Source organism: Topomyia yanbarensis, chromosome 2, assembly GCF_030247195.1.
Source record: "Topomyia yanbarensis strain Yona2022 chromosome 2, ASM3024719v1, whole genome shotgun sequence".
Classification (NCBI taxonomy): domain Eukaryota; kingdom Metazoa; phylum Arthropoda; class Insecta; order Diptera; family Culicidae; genus Topomyia; species Topomyia yanbarensis.
This window is the reverse complement of record NC_080671.1, coordinates 352698085-352722534: the sequence shown is the minus strand read 5'-3', so window position 1 is coordinate 352722534 and position 24450 is coordinate 352698085. Positions and strand designations below refer to the sequence as shown.

Below are 24450 nucleotides of genomic sequence, written 5' to 3'. Positions count from 1 at the left end.
AATAGCAAAAAGATAAAAATGGTAAAAAGATAAAAATAAAAAAAGATAAAAATGGTAAAAAGATAAAAATGATAAAAATGGTAAAAAGATAAAAATGGCAAAAAGATAAAAATGATAAAAAGATAAAAATGGTAAAAAGATAAAAATAATAAAAAGATAAAAATGGTAAAAAGATAAAAATGGTAAAAAGATAAAAATGGTAAAAAGATAAAAATAATAAAAAGATAAAAATGGTAAAAAGATAAAAATGGTAAACAGATAAAAATGGTAAAGAGATAAAAATGGTAAAAAGATAAAAATTGTTAAAAAATAAAAATGGTAAAAAGATAAAAATGGCAAAAAGATAAAAATGGTAAAAAGATAAAAATGGTAAAAAAATAAAAATGGTAAAAAGATAAAAATGGCAAAAAGATAAAAATGGTAAAAAGATAAAAATGGTAAAAAAATAAAAATGGTAAAAAGATAAAAACGGTAAAAAGATAAAAATGGTAAAAAGATAAAAATGGCAAAAAGATAAAAATGGTAAAAAGATAAAAATGGTAAAAAGATAAAAATAATAAAAAGATAAAAATGGTAAAAAGATAAAAATGGTAAACAGATAAAAATGGTAAAGAGATAAAAATGGTAAAAAGATAAAAATTGTTAAAAAATAAAAATGGTAAAAAGATAAAAATGGCAAAAAGATAAAAATGGTAAAAAGATAAAAATGGTAAAAAAATAAAAATGGTAAAAAGATAAAAATGGCAAAAAGATAAAAATGGTAAAAAGATAAAAATGGTAAAAAAATAAAAATGGTAAAAAGATAAAAACGGTAAAAAGATAAAAATGGTAAAAAGATAAAAATGGTAAAAAATAAAAATGGTAAAAAGATAAAAATGGTAAAAAGATAAAAATGATAAAAAGATAAAAATGGTAAAAAGATAAAAATGATAAAAAAATAAAAATGGTAAAAAGATGAAAATGGTAAAAAGATAAAAATAGTAAAAAGATAAAAATTGTAAAAAAAATAAAAATGGTAAAAAGATAAAAATGGTAAAAAGGTAAAAATGGTAAACAGATAAAAATGGTGAAAAGATAAAAATGGTAAAGAGATAAAAATGGTAAAAAGATAAAAATGGTAAAAAGATAAAATGGTAAAAAGATAAAAATGGTAAAAAGATAAAATGGTAAAAAGATAAAAATGGTAAAAAGATAAAAATGGTAAAAAGATAAAAATGATAAAAAGATAAAAATGGTAAAAAGATAAAAATGGTAAAAAGATGAAAATGGTAAAAAGATAAAAATGGTAAAAAGATAAAAATGGTAGAAAGATAAAAATGGTAAAAAGATAAAAATGGTAAAAGACAAAAAATGGTGAAAAGATAAAAATAGCAAAAAGATAAAAATGGTAAAAAGATAAAAATGGTAAAAAGATAAAAATGATAAAAATGGTAAAAAGATAAAAATGGCAAAAAGATAAAAATGGTAAAAAGATAAAAATGGTAAAAAGATAAAAATAATAAAAAGATAAAAATGGTAAAAAGATAAAAATGGCAAAAAGATGAAAATAGTAAAAAGAGTACAAAAGGTAAAAAGTAAAAAGGTAAAAAGGTGAAAAGGTAAAATGGTAAAAAGGTAAAATGGTGAAAAAGTAAAATGGTGAAAAAATAAAAAGGTAAAAAGGTAAAAAGGTGAAAAAGGTAAGGCAAAAAAGGAGAATAAATAATTTTATGTTTTGCGAAAATTGTCACAACTTATTTTTCAGAACATGCATTTTTAGCAGAAGTATTGTAACTTTTACTCAGATAGTTGTACTTTATAAAATACATTTTTTGTCGGAAAATTTGGCATGCAAAAACATCCACGCCCATTTCAAAAAATTCTCTCGGTCTCGTTGACTGTAGAAAATTGGAAGTCTTCCATGCCGCTGAAGGGTGTAAAGTATCATCGGAATCGAACGCAACGGAAATAGTAAACAAACCGCACAGTTTAGCTTTGAACGGAAATAGTCCATCATTTCGGAACAATTAAAGTTACCCGTCGTGCCGAAATACAAAAGAACGCTAACACGCACGTTTTATTGTGTACAAACATTGGCCTCGCACACTGCGAATTTTGGCGGTTGCAGATGATGATATATACAGTATAACTGGACGAAAAGCGTTTCCGAACGTGAGAGTTATATCGAGTTAAAAACTTTTCACATCCTGTTACATTTTTTTGAAGCATCTAATTGAATATAAAATCACAAATAGAACATATCACTACTCACATAGTTCTGCTGCAGATCCGGATGATTCCGCTGGATGCCATCGTCGAGGATCGACACCACGACGCCTTTCCCCGTGTATCCCTTCTGCCAGGCCGGACCAACGTTCATGTCGAGACCATCCTTGGCGCCACCGTTCTGTTTGGGTTTTGGGAAGGAGGGCACAGCGAGACCGGAAGCGGGAGAAAAAAGAAACAAGCGAAAATACGCATATTTAGTGATACGCAAATTACGAAAATGTCGCATTCGTTTGGATCGTGAAAAATGATTACTGCCGTTAGTCGGAGGTCTAGCATTAGTATGCAGTCTACGATGGTTAATTGCTATAGGGTGAGTTAGGTTATAGGATATGGTCATATATATAATTTTAAAACTAAATAAAATAAAAGTTTCCGAACAATCGGTAATATTAATCCACAAAATTTAAAAAAAATTAGAATTCTCCACACAAACGATGATACGCCCTATTGCCACTAAATAAGATGCTATGCAAATTCCGACATCGCTTGTAACTGCGGATGAAAATAGAATGAAAGCACCATCTAAATGGTATCAGCATATCGTAGTGTGTTGCCCCTTTTCCATCTCCTTCGCCAAGCAGCAAGATAAAAATACAATTTTCCTATGAATTTAGATAATCGTAAAAACAATCTAATGCGATGTTCATGATGCTTTCATTTGGTAAGGCTTGGTTGGTGGTTGGTATAGCCATTTTTCAGCAACTCGAACTAAGCTCTAGCGATTAGGTTTTTCGGGGGGAGGAGGGGGGAATCATTCTGCACGGTGCCCGTGACGATGCGATGCTAAGAACAACAATAACAACAACGCCATCCTCGAACCATCCAGCTCTCTTTACGGCAAGCACCAGGGATACCTAACAAAGGAAAAGCGAAAGTGAAAATAGCACGCCTCGAGGGCTGCTTTCGCCCGGTAAATGAGCTGCGAGTCAAGTGGCTGCTGTCGGTGATATCCTTGCTAGCCTGGGAAGAAGCCTGGAATCTTTCGACAGTCGGACGGAGTTCTCCCCCCGAATGATGTGCTGTACGATGCGGTTGAGCGAGTGATCCGTTTCCAGTGTTTCCATTGTGTTCTCTGGGTCGTACTGGGTTGTCTTCTGAGGTTGTGGCTGGGCGCGCACAATGAACGACACTAATTCGGCTCATACGGGAAGTGCAGCACAGCACTAACTTTTCCGCCTGCCACATGTCACCATGGGGATGAAAACAAAAGATGGTCCAACTTGAAGTATGATTTTGAATTAAATGGAAATGAAGAGGCGAACAGTCAGTGGATAGAATAAAAATAAACTTCAGAAAATTACGACCGTTTTGTTTGAGATTTAGCTTCCTAGCAAGGTTGATGAGAGTCCTCTGGTGGTGGTGGTGGAGGTTTATTCTTTTCTAGTGCAACGTTTGGTTCATCCCGTGTACGACTTGTTCCGGCACTCGGTAGAGTGAAGATTGCCTCAAGCATTCCACTCAAACACTGCTCCTTGGAATTCTTTGTTATGTTTGGAAGTGGCCTGTAGCATTAATCATACATTTGGATAGTGATCTTTTGTCAGTAGGAATGAAATTACTGTTTTAATTTGTTCCTGAAGATGCGCTAGTACCTGTTCAAATGCAAAGCATTGGTACTCCTATCCTATAGCAGAACACTATCCTTCTGCTTCGGCCCATTTTCCATCAGATTCACTGCACATCGGACAGATGCAGGGATAATGCTAAAGATCCTATTGACACTAATAAACCTTTCATCACTTCACGGTTGGTTTAGTAGCCATACTGAAGCGAGGCGCCAACGAAAAATACTACCATTCTAAATCTTAAACTTTTTCAAATTATCGGTACTAGACTCAGCATTGCCGAACTTATTGATTCGATTCCCCGTTCACAGCATTTTTTCATTTAGTAAAAAGCCAAGATGCCACTTGATTTAGTCCTTCATAATTCCGGAGCAAACTATCCTGCCGCCAACTATTTCAAATGGCTTGTTTTCTGCAGGGGAAATTTTTCCAAGTCATAGTTTTATGTTGCACCAATTGAACACGAAAAAAAAGACGGCAGAACTTTCGAATGGTGAGCAAAATTGCATCCACGCGCACTAGGTGGAAGCGACGGAAAAGCAATTACCATCACTCTTGTTTTGCCTGAGAGAGACTACTACCTCGTCGGTCGGTCCGACGGTCGATCGAGTCAGTCAAGTGGCGCCACTGCCACTGCTGCACTCCGGGGGTGGTGTACGACCAAGAACGAATTAATTAGCTCTGTCAGCGAAATGCATGTTTAATAAATTTATTAAACCATTGACACGGAACGCAGACCATAAAGTACGGTCATCACGGGTGACGCAGCAGTCTGAATAGTGATCAGGGGTAACCGATGAGAGCCTCTTCTATCTAGGTCATGAGGATGCGAAAAACGGAAAATGAAGTTGTTCGTATCTTGATGCTTCCGTACAGATGATGATTTGAACGAACAGGACGTAATTTTCACTGTTGTTTGAAAATGGTTTATTCAACAGATTATTTGCATTTCGAGATTTTCAGAAACTAAAATTCAGAAACCTAGGGTGGATCCTTTGACATTTGTTATGATCCATGGACTTCGTGGTCATTACACAAATAAGTGGTGTAGTCAGGGGGAGTGGGTGAATGGTAGAACTCCCCAACGCTTCAAACAAACCAGTTGAAATACAAGAGTGGTTCTTATCACACTTATCACATTATTCGTTATCATCTGTGCGGGTACTAAGGGTCCGTTCATATACCACGTGGACAAAAATACTTCCATTTTTGACCCCTTCCGTGGACAAGCGTGGACATTCTCTGTACCCTACCCCCTACTTGCGATGGTCACGTGGTCTGTGTTTTCATTTGTTATCTTGTAATTTCATAAAATAATTTCAAATTCCACGTTTCTAGTGTATTGGACTATTTTCATGCTGGAAGTTTATAGTTTTCTTTTAGACTTTTGAAAAATATCTCCTTTTTGATCACAAGTTTTAAAAATTATTGCATTTTTTGCATTCAACCTTATAGCACAAAATTGATGGGAATTGACGAGATTACTGGGTGTAAGAACGGGAAATGTTTTCGGCAGTGCAGTCACGTAAGAATTTGCGTCGATTCTAACTTATCTTCGCTGGCGTTTCGATCCGTGGATGGGATCTTCTTCAAGGCCTAATTTATTGCGGAAAGTAACTGTTGTATTACATTTATTACACAAATAAACATAAAAACATAAAGTTCGCAAAGTGCTACCTACTCGACAATATTCGACAATGTTACGGTTCGTTTTGCATACGGGAAACTGTCAGGTCTGAGAGGGTTAAGATCGGGTGTTTTCACTGTGGGACATATCATAGTTTGGGGGATCGTATAGTATGGATTTTGGCAGCAATGAGACAGTATAACTTACGGAGTTTACTCATCGAGTTTATCGATCTAAAATCGATTTAAAATCGCTTCAATTGAATAAGCAGTAGTAATGGTTTGAATCTATTTTGGGTGGATATTTATGGTATCTACTTGTTGGAGAGCAATCGTGTTTCGAGTATCGATCTCTCTCATTTTTCCAATGGATTCCAGGATGTTTCCGTAGGCGCTATTTAGGTTGTCGGTGTCTGTACGGCGGTTGACTGTGTGGGTAGTAGTCGAGATGTGACACATCTCTATGATAGGGAGAGCACTGGATTTGAAGCTAGTATCAATAATTGTGGGGTTTTTTTAGATCGAAACGGTGTTGGTGTGAGATGCAATGTTCCATGAGAGCGGTTCTCTCTTTTAGCTCTTGTATTTCATTATCGTCATATTTGTGACCATCTGCTAGTCTCTGATCTAATTTGTTTATCAGAGATTCCGTCCGCACATACGTGTTTTCAACTGGTTTCGTGACATACCGATATAGTATGGTCACAGTTAAAACATGCTATTTTGTAAATAATGTAATGCATCTGAAGGAGGGGATCTTAGGCTGTGGGTAGCAGGGATTTGACTGTGTACCTGTTGCTGGGTGCTGTTTTTAGGTTAGATATGTTGCGATGTAATGTTTTCCTAATCATTTGGGTCAGTCCATGGATGAAAGGTATAGGTTTGTATATGGTTGGTTCTAACTACGAGACTTGATTGATATTATTATTTGGCGATTGATGTAGCATGCGATTGATGAACTTTATGGGGTAGTCATTGCGTATGAGATGATCGGTGATGACTAGATTTTGTTGATCAATGCTGCGAGCAGTGCTAAGTTGACGGACCCGGTTGATGTAATTGACGGTTAACCCGACTTTCTGATTCATCGTGTGAAAATAATTAATTTAAAAATCGTCCGGATGATATTGATTTGGCATACCAATCAGTTTTTATAGTGTTGTCATCTATTCGTATGACCAGGAGTAGGGTTCGTCGCGGTGCAGATGTGGGCGGTAAATGGATTGTCCGCACCGCAACCGCATAAAAATAACAAAACCGCACCGCTTACCGCAACCGCACTTTATTTACCGCACCGCACCGCGTGGTGATGCGGTAAAATTTTTATATTTTTAAAAATAGTGTTGACAAATTGTCCATTTGTGTAACCATATATAATAAAATGTTATTCTTATTCACACGAAATTTAGCTTTAAGAGACTCCTCAGAATGTAGTGTTTATGAAAAAATCAACTTTTGCATTTTCTATTAATAAAATTCCGTTCATTTTAAGGCAAACATTATGCATTCAAAAACGTTCTACTGCAGTAATAGGAAAACTTTTATTTTAGCAACTCTTCAGTTAATTGAAAAAAGTGGAATAAAAATGTAATAAGGAATAAAGTTGCATATTTTTTCTTTAAATTTTCGTATTTTCAATGTTTTTGACATATGAAAATGAAATGGATGATTTTCGCATTTACGTAGTAAAAACCACCTTTCATTCTTAAAATAATTAGGCCAAAACAAATTATTAAATTCGAAATACCAGTACTTCTATACAGTAGCGCATATATTCCAATACAGTGGAAGATTAGAAAAACTGCAAAACATGTATGATTTTTAGCATATAGCAAAAAAAGAGCTAATGGCAAAAACTTAAATTGAAGTGAATGGGAGTCAAACTATGTGGTATTTGGCAAAACAAGCTACAAAATATTCTTAACTGAAAAATATTAGGACTTAATTTGATAGAAAATTATAGTAAATTTGAATGGAAGTACGCAAAAAGTTATGTAGCATACTTTTTGAGAAAGAGCCCAATAAAATTGACTGCAGAAAAATTCACATTGCGTTTACACAGAAATCAAAGAAGATAGAAATACGATGTTGATGAACGAATGATAGAATAATCATCCTAATTTGGACCCCTCCTTATTTTGGACGATTTCCTGCATTTGTATCCTTTACTGCCAATTAGTGTCTCACCGCACCGCAGATTTTGCGGTGCGGGTGCGGCAAACACCGCGCGGTTGCAGTAATTACCGCAACCGCGACGAACCCTAACCAGGAGATCCAAAAATGGTAGTTTTCCTACCACACGAAAATTGAATGTGTTTGTTATAATTGTTGAAGGTGTCTAGTATTTCTTGTAATTTATTTTTGTGGATGAGTAAGAAAAGGTCATCAACGTATTTTCTGATATGTTTGAGAGGGATATTAGCGATTTTAATAACGGTTGAGATCAAGTTCTCCATCACTATATCTGCGAGTATGGGCGATAGGGGACTACCCATAGCTGTTCCGAACCTTTGGTGGTAGTATTGACCACGGAAGCAGAAAAAACTTGTGTCTATCAGGAATTCAGCTATTTCTAGAAATAGATCCAGGTTGATGTCTATGTGTAGCTTTATGTTGTCCAACATCATAATAATGTCGTGTATGACCAAGTCTTTAGGGATATTGGTAAACAAAGACACTACATCGAACGAGACGAGAAGGTGTTCGGGTGGTACTTTTAGACTATTTAAGTATTGACAAAAACTTATGGAGTCTTTTGCATTGTACAAGCAGTGTAGAGATTGTTGCAGGATGTTGGAGATATGTTTGGCAAGCTGGTATGTAGGTGATGTCACGTTAGGCACTACTGGACGTAAACGCAGGTGTGGTTTATGCGCTTTGGGTTGACCGTAAATTTGGGAGCAGGTTGCATTGTAACTGGTTAATCGATGTTTTGTTTGGCTGTCGATGATGTGGATCTGGAACATTCTCTGGACTATATTGTTATTTTGACGTTGATATTTGGATGTTGGATCTGATTTTAAGGGTTGGTAAATATGTTTATCAATGAGTAGCTGTTTCATATTGGTGTTGTAGCCTTCTATATACATTATTACGGTCTTATTGCCTTTATCTGCTTCAGTAATGAGGACGTCCGGGTCTTCTTTCGGGAATTTGTTCGTTTTGATCACCGCCTTATCGCAAAACTTTTCGAGTGGACTCCTTGTATTGTTGTGGTTTGAACGGGTAATGAAATTTTGAATGTGGTTTATAATCTGGTACCTTGTCTGCTCGCGTATGTTTTTGTCTATGTGTATTGATAGGATGTTCTCTACATCATCAATGAGATGGAAAAACGGTATTTTGTTTATCCTGGGGTTCGGTAATGCGTACTTTGGTCCAAGACTTAAAAGCATGTTTACTTCGGTGAGAATTTTTATATTATTGATATTTATATTTTTTATGGCATTGAGTACGGCAGTTTCGTTGTATGTCGGTAGTTTACGTTGGGATTGTTATTCCGAAATGTGGAATATGCGGCAGTATTTTTGGTGTGTTTTGACAACCTTGCGTTGATAGTTCCTGTAGTAGGCGAATTCTTGTGTGTAGAAGTAGTATTTGTATGTTTCAGGAGACGTGTGGTCAATAATTTGTTGTTTGAGGACCGTGATGTTATTTTTAAACGATTCAATATTATGGAACGTGTCTTGGATCTCGATGTTAAGGAGGGTTTTATGAAGAGTTGAAGTTTTATGAATAGCATTGTCGAACTTTTTGCAGAATGGACTTCGCCTTGCCAGGAGCTCGTATGTGCATTTCCCATTCTTACAATTTCCACAGTCGAAAAGAATCAATTTACTGGGTGTACTAGCGTTTCTGGGAGCAATATTGTGTGAGATTGGTTGGCAACGCTGGATTCGTTTTGGTAAAAAAATTGAAGGAAAGAAGCTTGCGCTTATGCTAACGATGCTGCAAACTATCTTACATCCTAGTAAAAAGAAGAATAATGAAGAGTCCACGTGAACAATCCACATACCTCCACCCCTCCATGACAAGAAAAAAATGACCCCTATCGGCCCACCCCTGAGCCGATTCCTAGTCCCACCAGGAGTACTTGCTCCAAATTTGAAGCAAATCGGACAAGTCTAGCTACCGGACCAACGTTTCTGAAATTTGTCTGGGTTTTTTAGATAATTTGCATGGAGAAAACCCACTAGCTCGCATTTTTGCCGCTAGGTGGCACTGTGTATATCGTATTATGACTATAAGTGAAAATAAGAAAGAAAACTCAATTGTCTACAATTTTGTCGAAGACTGCTAGTCAATCCGGTTTTGTTGAAAGAAGTTATTAAACTTTTAACGAAGTGATATCTGAGTCAGTTTTGCATGGGGCCTAGCAGTGCATTGCACTATGGGTCACAGGGGCGGTTTTTTGGTACAAAATTAATATCTTCCAAACCGTTCATTTTAGAGAAATTATGTCTGAGAGAATATTTGTGGAAATAAAATTGGCTTTCTTTTAAAGTGAAATGTAACTAGGGTGGTCCTCCCGAACATTCTTTTCGAAAAATTATTTTTCGAACGAAATGGTATAGCAAGGTACTTACTTCAGCAAAGTTGTAGAAAAATGTTTTTCAAAAAACATTTTCAAATGCATTAAAGTTATAGCACTATCGGTTTTCATGTTATAATTATTTTTAATCTTTAACGTAGGGTGTTTCTGAAAAAGTCAGTTTTTTAACTATAACTTTTTAAGTAGTTAGTCTATCTTAATACTCTCTATGAATCAATTTTAGTACTTTTCATTGCGCATATTTTTGCTGAAGAATGTGAATCGATATCATTTTTCGTTATCGAGTTACGATCATTTTTTTAAATAAAAATGATAGTTTTCAATGACCTCTAACTCAGAAGGTTGCAAAAAGTAGCAGCTAAATTTGTACTTTTTCGAAAATGCATAAAAAATACTACCAAATATCTCAAAATCCACTTTTGCTTTTTTGTCCTTCGATATCATATATAAACAACAACACCACGAGTCGTGACAGTTTAATTGGTATCAGTCCCATTCATGTATCGAATCGCAGTAGCCGACGACTGTTTTGATGAACGCGTGTAGTCCTTTGTATTATTAGTTCCGTTAAAATACATAAAAGAAAATCATTCGATTTCTGGAAAGTGACCAAAGGTGAAAATAGAAATAAAATAAAGGCTGGGTTTGAGAAAATTATGAGATCATTTGATGTTGGAGAAAATGAAAAAAAGAATTTCGCTCGGAATGCAAAAGCTGTAGCAATTAAAACAGGTAAAAGGTTTGATCAATTTTGGAAAGACAGTCATCAAATTGAGACGAAAGTGCTCGATAAAAATTCGAAATATTTTGAGAAGCTGTTAACAGTTCCAAAAAAATGCACTTCCTCCCAAACCAGCATTCACAGAAATTCGTCGCTTACTCAGAACAGAATGAAGGGTAATCCTTAATTCATTCGTTTTTTAAAGTAACATGCTCTACATTTTATACTGTTTATATAATGTTCAAAATTATAGGCCGTCCAAAAAACCGAGTGCATGAATTGTGCTTGAAAGGGATCAGGAAACTTAATCTTTGGGAAAAGAAACACGATTCAGATAACTATAGTGACGACGATGCTGATGATGTTGATGATTGTGATTATAATAATTATGATGATGTCGATTATAATAAAATAGTTATGTAGAATAGTAAAATAAATATCTGCCTGAGCCTAACGTTTTCAATATTTGTGTACATATATTTGACAAGCTCAAAAATCATTTAAAAACTCGACTTTTTGATCTAGTAAAGCAGGTGCTAAATGGCGATGACCAGGCCCTTAACCCATTCATGCCCATGTTGTTTGTGGACAACAACGTTTTTAAACAGCTATAACTTTTGATTGAGGCGAGATTTGCTCAAAAAACCAGTAAGGCTCATTAATGTGATTATTGCCTTTAATTTGAGTAGTAACAGTTACCAGGATCAGCTCTAGTACTGAAGTTATTGCAATTAGTCTGATTGGATTCCAATGGAGCAGTGCTGCCAGGGATAGTTTACGTTGATGACGGAAAATGATTTTTTCATATATCTTCGTTATGGTGCAATATTATTGAAAACTGATAAAACTTATCAATTTAGACTGTTGTTGGCTACGTTTTCTACGTAATTGAACTATTGTAATTATTCTAGGAGAATTGCATTGAGCATTACAAGGTAAAAATTGACTAGCTTCTAGCACTGCCATGGAAGCACCTATCTTTATGAAAATAGGCTTTTCGTGTTTTTTGACCCAACCGTTTTCAAGGAAAAATAGTTTTGAAACCCTACATGCACTTGAAAAAAGTTGGGCATGAAAGGGTTAAAAACAGCCGTAAGCTGATGTCATTTGATCATAATGTTGATGTCAACATTTTTCGCTGAAGGATAAAAAAGCAAAAGTGGATTTTGAGATACTTTATAGTATTTTTGATGCACTTTCGAAAAAGTACAAATTTAGCTGTTACTTTTGCAACCTTCTGAGTTAGAGGTCATTGAAAACTATAATTTTTATTTAAAAAAATGATCGTAACTCGATAACGAAAAATGATATCGATTCACATTCTTCAGCAAAATTATGTGCAATGAAAAGTACTAAAATTTCTTCAGAGAGTATTAAGATAGACTGACTAACCACTTAAAAGGTTATAGTTAAAAAACTGACTTTTTCAGAAACACCCTAGGTTAAAGAAGAAAAATCGTTATAGCATGAAAACCGATAGTGCTATAACTTCAATGCATTTGAAAATGTTACTTGAAAAACATTTTTCTACAACTTTGCTGAAGTAAGTACCTTGCTACACCATTTAGTTCGAAAAATATTTTTTCGAAAAGAATGTTCGGGAGGACTACCCTAGTTACATTTTACTTTAAAAGAAAGCCAATTTAATTTCCAAAAATAATCTCTCAGACAAAATTTCTCTAAAATGAATGATTTGGGAGTTATTGATTTTTGTACCGAAAAACCGCCCTTGTGACCCATAGTGCATTGTTGTGTATCAGTACTCGATTCTCACAAACTATACATTTTTGTGAAATAATGGACTTGTCCGGTTTGCTTCAAAATTGGTACAAGTACTCCTGGTCGGATTAGGAATCGACTGAGGGGTAGGCCGATCGAGTTTTCAAAAATTTCTCTGAGCAGTCTAGTGGATAAGCGTGCACTTTTTCATACCTCCTAAACTGTTCACGTGGTATATGGAAGTCCCCTAACTCCGTGCGTTGGCGAAGTCGATGACTCTCTCTTTGCACGGCCAATTCAAGGTCAAAACACCCCTCTTCTTCTCCAACCCAAATCACAGACTCATTAGGGCATCGCAAATTTTTTGTTCGAATACCTCCTCCTTTCATGCTATGACAAATGTTAAAGTTATCTCAGATGCCAAATTTCGCGTCATTTGAACATTTTTAGAATCCCGCCCACATTGCTTCAAGTTTTTGACATTGGCATGATGGGAAAATATGAGGAAAAAAGATGGGTGGGTAATAGGACATAACCGGAGTGTCGTGACTACATGTTTGACGTGTAATTCAAATCGAATGATATTACATGAAATGTGTGGGAATGTTTCAAATTATTCTTTTTAATAATTATGGTGGTTCTACAGGTCGGTAAAGGCTGGGTAATGCGTAAGACAGAGCCTCTTCCCAGCAACTCCTATCCCTACCTCCCCGTGGTACTGGCCGGGAACTACGAGCAAGCTTAGGGAAGATCAGGTAACCAACCCCGGTGGGAACTTTGGTCGTAGGCTGACAGGGAAGGGGGCGAGGGTTTGCTGCTGTAAGCCTGAGCGCCTGAGCGTCTGATCTCCAGGAGGAGCGGCTCAAAACAGCGTCTGTTCCCCATGTTAGGGGCGGCTGATCATCGTCCGAGTGCCACTGAAGGACTCTAAGCTCAACTGTGCACTATGGTCCTCCAGAAAGTTAGGGAGTTGGTGTCAGGCCCTGCGAGCCAGCCGTAAAAAACAAATTGCAGCGAAAAGTCAACAAAATAAGAATGCGAGCCGATACCAGTGGCGACGACCACTGCGACGAAAAGGGACTAGCGATTGGAAGCTCGGAACGTAGAACTGCATATCTCTCAACTCCATCGGCAGCACCCGCGTACTCGCCGATGTTCTCAAGGACCACGGGTTCGGAATCGTAGCGCTGCACGAGGTGTGTTGGACAGGATTCATGGTGCGAACGTTTAGAGGTAATCATACCATCTACCAGAGCTGCGGCAACACACATGAGCTAGGGTTAGCTTTTATTGTGATGGGCGAAATGCAAAAGCGTGTGATCGGTTGGTGGCCGATCGACGAAAGAATGTGCAGGTTGAGGATAAAGGACCGTTTCTTATACATCAGCATAATAAAAGTGCACAGTCCTCACTCCGGAAGCACCGATGATGACAAAAACGGTTTCTATGCTCAGTTCGAACGAGAATATGACCGCTGCCCGAACCACGACGTCAAGACCATCATTGGAGACTTAAACTCTCAGGTAGGCCAGGAGGAGGAATTCAGACCGACGATTGGAAAGTTCAGCGCTCATCAGCTGATGAATGAGAACGGTCTTCGACTCATTGATTTCGCCGCCTCCAAGAACATGGCCATTCGTAGCAGCTTCTTCCAGCACAGCCTCCCTTATCGTTACACCTGGAGATCACCGCTACAGACGGAATCGCAAATCGACCACGTCCTAATCGATGGAAGGCACTTCTCCGACATTAGCGACGTCAGGACCTATCGTGGCGCTAACATCGACTCTGACCACAACCTGGTGATGGTTAAATTGCGTCATTAATCATGTACGGTACCGACGGCCGCCTCGGTACGATCTGGAGCGACTGAAGCAACCAGATGTCGCCACTGTCTACGCGCAGCACCTCGAGGCAGCGTTGCCGGACGAGGAAGAGCTCGACGTGGCCCCTCTAGAGGACTGCTGGAGAACAGTAAAAGCAGCCATCAACAACGTAGCTGAGAACATTGTCGGGTACGAGGAACGGAGACGACGAAACGATTGGTTCGACGAGGAGTGCAGAGCGGTTTTGGAGGAGAAGGCTGCAGCGCGAGCGGTCATGCTGCAGCATGGAACCCGACAGAATGTGGAACGGTACAAACAGAAGCGGAGGCAGCAGACACACCTCTTCCGGGAGAAAAAACGCCACCTGGAAGAATCGGAGTGCGAGGAAATGGAACAGCTGTGCCGTTCTCAAGATACACGGAAGTTTTACTAGAAGCTCAACGCATCCCGCAAAAGCTTCGTATCGCAAGCCGAAATATGTAGGGATAAGGACGGGAGCCTGCTTACGGACAACCGTGCGGTGATCGAAAGGTGGAAGCAGCACTTCGACGAGCACTTGAACGGCGAGGAGAATGAAGGTACAGATGACTAAGGCAACGGAGGATTTGACTACGTCAGTGCAGTTGAGGACGGGAATGAACCAACTCCCACGTTGAGGGAAGTTAAGGATGCCATCCAACAGCTCAAGAACATCAAAGCAGCTGGCAAAGATGGTATCGCAGCAAAATTCATCAAGTTGGGCCCGGAAAAGTTGGCCACTTGTCTGCACCGGTTAGTAGTCAGCATCTGGGAAACCGAACAGCTACCGGAGGAGTGGGAAGAAAAGGTGATCTGCCCCATTCACAAGAAAGGCGGCCATTTGGAGTGTGAGAACTTCCGAGCGATCACCATTTTGAATGCCGCCTACAAAGTGCTATCCCAGATCATCTTCCGTCGTCTATCACCTAAAGTAAATAAGTTCGTGGGAAGTTATCAAGCCGGCTTCATCGATGGCCGGTCGACAACGGGCCAGATCTTCACCGTACGGCAAATCCTCCAGAAATGCCGTGAATACCAGGTTCCAACGCATCACCTGTTCATCGACTTCAAGGCAGCATACGACAGTATCGAGCGCGTAGAGCTATGGAAAATCATGGACGAAAACAGCTTTCCCGGAAAGCTGACTCAACTGATCAAAGCAACGATGGGCGGTGTACAAAACAGCGTAAGGATTTCGGATAAACTTTCCAGTCCATTCGAATCTCGACAGGAACTGAGACAATATGATGGACTCTCGTGTCTACTATTCAACATCGCTCTGGAAGGTGTGATGCGACGAGCCGGGGCACGATCCGTCCAATTTGTATGCTTCGCGGACGACATTATCGCCCGAATATTTAGAACGGTGGCAGACCTGTACACCCACCTGAAACGCGAAGCAGCAAAGGTCGGACTGGTGGTAAATGCGTTCAAAACAAAGTATATGCTGGAAGGCGGAACCGAAAACGACAGGATCCGGCTAGGAAACAGCGATACGATCGACGGGGATACATTCGAGGTAGTGGAGGATTTTGTCTACCTAGGATCCTTATTAACGGCTGACAATAACATGAGCCGTGAAATCCGAAGACGCATCATCAGCGGAAGTCGGGCCTACTAAGGGCTCCAGAAGAAACAAGAAAGATTAACCCACGCACCAAATGCACCATGTACAAAACGCTTATAAGACCGGTGGTTCTCTACGGGCACGAGACTTGGACCATGCTCGAGGAGGACCTGCAAGCGCTAGGAGTTTTCGAGCGACGGGTGCTAAGGACGATCTTCAGCGGTGTGCAGGAGAACGGTGTGTGGCGGCGAAGGATGAACTACGAGCTCGCTGCACTCTATGGCGAACCCAGTATCCAAAAGGTGGCCAAAGCTTGAAGGATACGGTGGGCAGGGCATGTTGCAAGAATGCCGGACAACAATCCTGCAAATATGGTGTTCGCTAATGATCCGGTTAGAACAAGATGGCAAGGAATGCAGAGAGCACGATGGGCGGACCAGGTGGAACGTGATTTGGCGAGTGTTGGGCGTAACCGACGTTGGAGAGCTACAGCTACAAATCGAGTGTTGTGGGGGCAAATTGTTGATTCAGTGTTATCATGAAATTGATGTTGAACTAAATAAATGAAATGAATGGTGGTTCTGCAAAGAACCTTTGTTGTTGGCGTCGACGTTGATAAGTGAAGCACTGGATTCGAAGCTCGTTGAATGCTGCTGACTCTACGTTCAAGCTACTCTATTAGTGATTCGGATATGATTGGTGTAGCTGTAGATCGTCATCCGGCTATAATTTTTTGGTGTGTTGCACATTGTACAATTCAAATTAAACCACTGGATCAATCAAACAATATATTTTCGGTTTTCTATATTGACGTTTCTGGCAAACACGAGATCAATGCTTGCACCTCCAACCGTTGCTTGTGAAGGATCAGAGATAATATGGAGCTCTCGAAACAACCATCGTCGTATTTTTCCTAGCGTACGGAGATAAATTACGCGTAACGAAAAACTAGGGGTGGGTAATGATCGGGATAGTACCGCGATGTTGACGTAGGACTATGCGTTGGCGCATTATATTATAAAATTTTGCTGTATCTCTTTCAAATCTCTAAATCTACACATAAAGTTTGATTCAATGAATTTTTTGCCGAAAAAACCTGACCAGTTCAGTTATCCTAAATTAATATTTTGCGAATTACCAATAAAAGTAGCATGTTTTAGTCAAGGGTTTTTAAGGTTATACAGAAAACTTTCACACAAAAATAAATGTCCTACTTCAACACCACGGTTATGTTCCGGACATTAACTAGCCCTATTTTTCAACTTTCAATTCAGATATCATTTTATAATGATTTCAACAAGCAGACAATGTATTTGTATGATAGGTGGAAGTGTTTTGAAGTTTTTAGTGGAGATGACAACACATAATCGTGTATTGTACGTTTCTTAATGAATCTCCTTAACCCTGTCAAACGACGAGGTTGGGCGGCATAGGGTTAAGTTGTTCGATGGAAATAAAAGATAGTTATTATACTCCGAATAATATTCCAACGTGAGCCCCTGCGGGTATCTGTCAAACTCTAGCTTTGGTAGTTCAAAAAGAAACCTTGTACATTTCGCTGATGCCAAATTGCATATAGCCAAGAACTACAAATCAATGATATATGCCGAAAATGCCACTAAGTTTTAGGAGAGCAATCGCGAATGAACTCTGAAATTATTTTCGATAAAATTACAACTCTGGGCAAAAGTAGCGTAAAAAACCAACTTTTAAGAAGGGTGCTACAAGCCAACTTTTAAGAGGGTTTTGCGCAGCCTTCAATCGATAGAATGCGCAGAAATTGGCATCAGACTCTTTGGTTCCTTTCTAAGAATCGATATAATAATACAAATGGCCTGTGCAGAAAGAAAACAGTATCTGGCAACCATAATTACTACATACGCAGTTGCTGAAGCAACGCAGAAGTCTATTCTTTTGATCTATCCTGCAAAAGTACGCAAGCTGGTCCACTCGGCAAACTTGCTGAGCGATCGGTGTTGTCAAACATCGGATACAAAAAATCGATTTATTGAAATCAAGAAATCGATTTAAAAAAAGTCGTGTCGACATCGCCCATTCCTAGGAAGTAATCCGGAGCAAAATGTTAGAAAACCGTTCCTGTATTCTCTTCTCTTTTTTCTTCTCTTATTGGCAAACCGGAGTCCAGTAAGGTTCAGCCGGAAATGAGCCAGAGTTCTGGCTGGTTATAGTTAGTATTCTGGCTCCATCGACACAATCGATTCCAACTAGAATAGGTTGAGTCACTGGAGTTGGAATACGAACTAGAACCAGCCAGCATTTCGGTTGATTTTCCGGCCTAGCTTTATTGGGAAGGAGTAAGTATTTTTTGCTCCGGAGCAACTTCCGTGTACTGTGACAAACCTATTACCAGTCAGCATTAGCATCAGTAGAGCCATGACCCGTAGTGAAAACAATTTAATTCTTTATGCGAAGAAGAAAGTCGCCCTGAAAGGGGCGATTTTTTCATTGTTTCGGAAAGAAAGTTTGCTTTTAGTTGCGCAGGCCTTCTTTTGATCTTTTTATCAAGGGCAGTATTTCCTATCAGCTCCGCTACGATGGCAATGTATTCACTGCTGCCTTGTGGACGAGTGCTCCGACACCGACACGCTCGGCTTAGTGACCCTTTCTTAGCAAACGATAGACAGGAAACTGGAGACCGGCAGGAGCCAAGTGAAATTTTCGATTTTTCTACACCTTTCCTACTATATTGCGACCTTTTTTATTATAGAGGCTTTAACCTTAGGGTCATTCGCCTCTTTGTCGGATTAGAGAAAACTCTTTAGAAAAATCTCTAACCCTATGTGCGGGGTTGGGATTTGAACCCAGGTGATCTGCGTACAAGGCAATCGATTTACCAACTACGCTATCTCCAGAAATGCAGAAGAGATCAACGAATTAGTGAAAAGAATTGACAGTTCGAATAAGCGCACCTTACTGGTTGCCCCGTGTAGTAGATTCGACCCACCACCATGGACTAGATCGAGTAGGTCACGGCGAAGGGTCAGCGGTAAGACGTTGGGGCGTCAGCGGACCGGAAGCTATGCTCGATCCGCTCGCGCTAGGTCCACCGCCGGAAACTGTCCGAGTAGATCGTGATAAAGCAAAAAGCTAAATTATTTACAAAAATGGCACCGGTATCTGGGGTAATTCTGCCGCAAGGAAACTTTGAGTCAAAATTGCGTGGATTCCGCACCTGAGACCGTGCGAGTTGATGTTCGGAGCTAAATTATTCATATACGCAGAGGGTCAAATCGTTCTAATGCATACCAAGAATGATGAATTACAAGAGGAAAGTCTGGAACTAAATAGCTCAAAGGAGGAGTAATTTAATGGATCGAGCGTGGCTTCGATTTAACTACGGAAAATTCTTAAATGAAAGAAAGAACGAAAAGTACAATCATCCTCCTCACAAAATAATGCTTTGACGCAGTTCCGTTGGGAAAAAGGAGGGTTTTAAGTGGTTAGGCACGAAAGTGAGTCCCACACTGTACATATATCTTACAGGCCAGATTTTTGAACTCTTGTAAATCACACCTAAACATACACACATCTATTTCTGATCTCGACGAACTAAGTCGAATGATATAATATGACGCTCGACTCTCCAGGCCGAGGTTACCTAAACGATTTTCAGAGTGATTGCAAAACCATTCTATATGAGAAAGGCAAAATTCGGAGAATTTAACCAAACGCAAGCTGCTCAAAAGCGAAACAAAGATATTGATACCGATTTCAGTGCAATACATCGCTTTCAGGCCGTTCACTTTCTGAATTACAGTAGCATCACTACTGATAAGCTTAATAAGCAATATTTCTATACTATTATTCGCATGTTCAATTTCAATTTCGCAATCTTGAACTGCAACGATTAATCCTGGTATTGTATCCCCCATTCACCATTCCATTGCTTATAGTCTTTGGCAATATTCCAGATAAATAGCTTAAACATAAGTGGATTACCAAAGCAGGATGCCATAACAACAAACTATCACTAGAATGTCAATATTTGATCGTTTTGTAAATTGCTCGGATTCATCCGCCTTAATAGTACTAATTTATTTCCCGACCCACCTACCTGGTAATTAATTGCTTGTCATGCACGGCAAGAATCACAACCAGTTCCGTCGCCAGCAGCAAATAAAGCGATTATTAATCTAAACGAATTAATCTTTGAAATCGCCCGCCCCTCCGGCTAGCTGCCGTGCCCAGGATGAATGATGATTCGGCATTAACCTCCACGGGGTATACCGCCCTGGCACCATCTATCGCGCACGTGTGTGTGTATGTTCAAATTCACAAATCGCGTACGTGTCAAATTCCTTCTGCCGAAAAGCGAGACTAAGATAATTTATGGTGAGATTCAGTCATAACCCTTCGGCACATTCGGTTATCACCGAAGGTCGAACGCCGACTTCGCCCCCCCCCCAAACGAACATGCTTCAAATGCTCAATGGCACGGAAACAACCAAAGCAGAGCTTTATTTACCCCATGGCAATAAATTTTCCCCCGGATAATTGTTGAATAATTTCCCCTGCTGGCACTGCTGTTGGCCCAGAATTGTTACATAATTAGCCGGATGATTTATACGCCCGATATAATTCACAGGATGTATGGTGCGGCGGTCGATCTGCTTAACTTCATTCAGTGACAGCTCGGTGACAAGTGAATGTTCTGCTAGGTTACAATTAGCGAAACGATGGAATGGTTTTCCTACCTTCATTCGCTAGTAAATAGGAAAATGCAAACTTTGATTAATGGTCCGCCACCGTATTTTTTGGTATTTTTAAGGCTTTTACTTCGATTTGATTTTGGACTTGGACTTCGACTTGAAATTCGAGTTGGACTTCGATGTATAACAATCTTCGCCAGTGGGAACCGTTCTGCGAAAAGTTTTGCTCGAAATAGAAAGTAGCTATCTTCTACAAAGTTGAAGAGAACGCATTTTACAATAATTCTGGACATTTCCACATTCTATCTCTCTAGACAGTTAGTCTTGCCCGATTTGGAGCAAATTTTAAGCCGATACTATTGGTGGGACTAGGAATGAACTCAAATGTTGGCGGATTGAGTTTTCATAAATCCGATTTTTTTCTACACTGTCTCGTGTGCTGGTTGTTGGCTTAGAGATACTTGGAACTGCAATTATTGATTTGGCTGTTGTCTGTAGTTTAGTAGCAGGCATCGATGGGCTTTGTTGATTCAGTTAGGTTCAATTTAAGTCCCATGTACCAAGAGTGCAGACTCCGAAGGACATGGGCGACAACGTCCTCCACTAAACCCAATAGTACGAACCATGAATAACCGTCCGTCCCCACCACGCGCATGGGTTTGAACCCCCTTCATATGCGCGCGCGGATTCAAACCGAACAAGTGCAATCGGCTCCATAGGTAAACACGGTAGAGTAGTGTGCTGTGGTTTCCCAAAGAACTAGTTTCCGCCCACTGGATGAAATACAAATACTCAATAAACGGGGGAACCCACCTCTTCACGCTTAGGGGAACACCGGCCCTTCTTAGAGTAGAACTTTACCTGTGTACTTAAACTAAGGCGATATCATTGACAAACAGACCCTGCTACTGCGAACTATAACATCGGATGCCCGACTGACAAACAAATCGGTCACGATTCTGAAATCGGTACAGGGTGTGTTGGGATGTGATCCAACAACACCGACATCAACACCAAAGACATGACCAACGACGAACTACTTGAAGAGCTGAAAGGCAATGGGGTCGTAGCAGTTTGTCGGATCACCAAGCTGTACAAAGCAGTAGTGAGTATTTTTCCTCCGGGGGTGATATCTTTTCACGGCTCAACCCTCCACGAATACATTTATCTCGGACTGGTACGCTGTAGCATCCGGCCTTACTACCCATCCCCCATGCTATGCTGCCATTGTGGCAAATTTGGGCATGGTACTAGGGTGTGCCACAACCAGGAAATTTGCGTGATCTGCAGCTTGAACCACTCTTAAGATCGAGACAAGTATCTAATCAGAACATAAAAGTACCTTGAATACACGAAAGAGGCGTCCATTATTAAAATGAAAGTTTCCAAAACCCTTTTCTTCCCCGAAGTAAGAGCGCTAATTGCACCAAACCGCACAGGATCCAGTTACACCGAAAATGTCCAAAAACGGACCCGAAAGAGGACGAGAAACATTTCACTTTCGCTAAACAGAAGGCGGAGCTGATTAAGCTAAAGGCGGAACAAGGCCAAGCACGAACAGCCCAGTATCAACCGACCGACGAACGAAAGCAGCTATAAAACCGTAGCCAAGCCGGTGGCGGGAGCAAATCCCGAAACTCTATCGGAAGCAACACAGAGCCGAACCACCAAAAATTCAACGGACAACCCGAGCAAACAGTCCTTCATTAGTCGGACATTTGAACACCGATACATCACAAAACTACGTGCCCCGAGGGCCCTACGTAATGTCCGACTAACTCTGCACCGACTACAGGATAACACTTGAGGATGCCAACAAACAAGGACAAATTCGACAGTAACATGAAACAAAGCCGGCCCGTGTCGACACTGGTCGGGGAAGTTCCGGATTCGCCCTGGCAGTTGTTGGCACAGGACCATTACAGTTTCAACAGGGAAGTACTCTTTATATCCCCATAAGCATCTTCTTTACCAATTCGCAAACACTCATTACAGGTCAACCAGACAAGAATCCAGAAAATCCACCAACATAGAACCCCAATCGACGGGAATCGCGACCACCGCAAGCGCCCCGAATTGTGCTGGGTTCCAGAGCAGGCGATCAACTCACTTTACCTTAAAAGCGACACCGGAAATAGAAAGAGCAAGCAGTCACCTCCACTATAACAAGAACCTGTCAAGGTCTCTCGATATCGCCTCCGGCTGGCCATCGGGACGAACTCTTAACCGGCAAACATATACTCACCAACAGCAACGAGCACGACACCTTGTTCTTTTTCGACATTTCGCCTTGTAGCGATGCTCCCCTGGCGGCTTATCCCCCCACTGGGTAAGTATCAGTAAACTCAATCCCGATCGAAATCCATCAGCCAGTGAATATTCGCCACTGGTTCAACTACCAGAAAGGTTTATAACTCAGAAGCACCCAGCAAACAGACCACCGCCCATCAGCAGTTGCTAGCTAATCTCAGCCATGACGGCTGTGACCGCATTATCGCCGAAGACTCTACCAGCTCGAATAAAAATGTGATTGGCGACAACGCGAGCTCCTGCTACCCAGTGATTATACCGTCCGGGGAAGCTCCACCCCGTTGCGATTCGCCCCCGGTGGTTTTTGGTGCTAGATACCCGGTATCTCCACGGGTAAGCTCGTCGTATGATACACTCAGTCCGGAACTGTCTGCTGTTCGTATATCTCTCACAGGTGATCACATCCACGACGTCGGAAGTTACGGAAACCCCTCCTCTACCACCCAACAAACCTTAAGTGGAACAGCGGTTAGTGGGGGAGGTGGCGCAGCGGACATGAACCATCCTTCGACTAGCCTGTACTCCACGCCTCAACCATCAACTCAACAACACTGACCCTCCAGTGCAGTGGAGTGGAACACAGATAGCTTGCGAGGATGCCTGGGTGATCTGCAAAGGATCATTGCCCAGACTCAGTCTATCTCTTTGGCCCTACAGGAGATGCACATGCGGGATCAGACGAACTCAGCATCATTGTTTGGAAACGGTATTTATGGGACGCCGCCAGTGCAGATGACATCTACTAGACGTTGGCTCTGGCCATCCAGGTCGATGTGCCATCTCAACCGATAACTTTGGATACCGAACTAATGGTCGTACATGTGACGTGCAACAGGAGAGGAAATGATATAGCTGAAGTAGTCGAAAACAACGATGCCGTTGTTCGCAACGACGACATTTCGACATTTCTACGGTGACGGATGGAATCGACTATTGACGTCACTATTTGCTTAGGTGTGCTGGCAGGATCTTGTGGGTGGACTGTTCTCGTTGACCCATTCAACAATGACCACTTCACTATCCAGGTTACGTACGCCCAGACTCCACCTGCTACGACTCGCCAATGGGCAGACTGGTCCCGCTACTATAAGATCGTCAACGATCTAATTATTCGGGGCGAGTCATACACCCCGGAGCAACTCACTAGCATATTCAACCGGACCGCTGTTATCTGTATCCCCAGAACAACTGAAAACCCTCCCCGACAGGCGGTGCACTGGTAGTGATTAGGTGTCGAGGGAGCTATAAGGGCACACTGAACTGCACTACGGCCACTGAGGAACACTTCTATGAACCATCCGCTTTGATGTCAACGAGCTGATGACTTCAGAATGTCCAGAAACGAGGCCGGAAAAGCGACTGAATAGACAAAAAACAAGGAATCTGTCCAGACCCCTCGATATCAGAGCTGTGGTGGAGAGATAACGCCCTAAGCAGAAAGCGGCGACACAGTAGCTATATCATTGCTTTTAACGGGTGCATGACGATCGATCCCACGACCATCGGCAACGAGCTAGGCAGGCACTTTGCTTCTCTGTCTGCAGACTCCGCTCTTCCACCTGCGTTCATGTGTATCAAAGAATGGGCTGAGCACAGTTCAGAGCGGTT

General features: G+C 40.6%; 1 protein-coding gene across 2 annotated transcripts in view; it reads right to left on the bottom strand.

Moving 5' to 3' along the window:
• LOC131684253 (furin-like protease 2) overlaps positions 1-24450 on the bottom strand; it is a 590883-nt gene that overhangs the window by 206004 nt on the left and 360429 nt on the right. For both annotated transcript variants that reach the window (XM_058966945.1, XM_058966946.1), the window contains exon 4: positions 2252-2386. In XM_058966945.1, coding sequence (XP_058822928.1) covers positions 2252-2386 — 135 coding nt within the window. The remainder of the gene's footprint in view (positions 1-2251; positions 2387-24450) is intronic.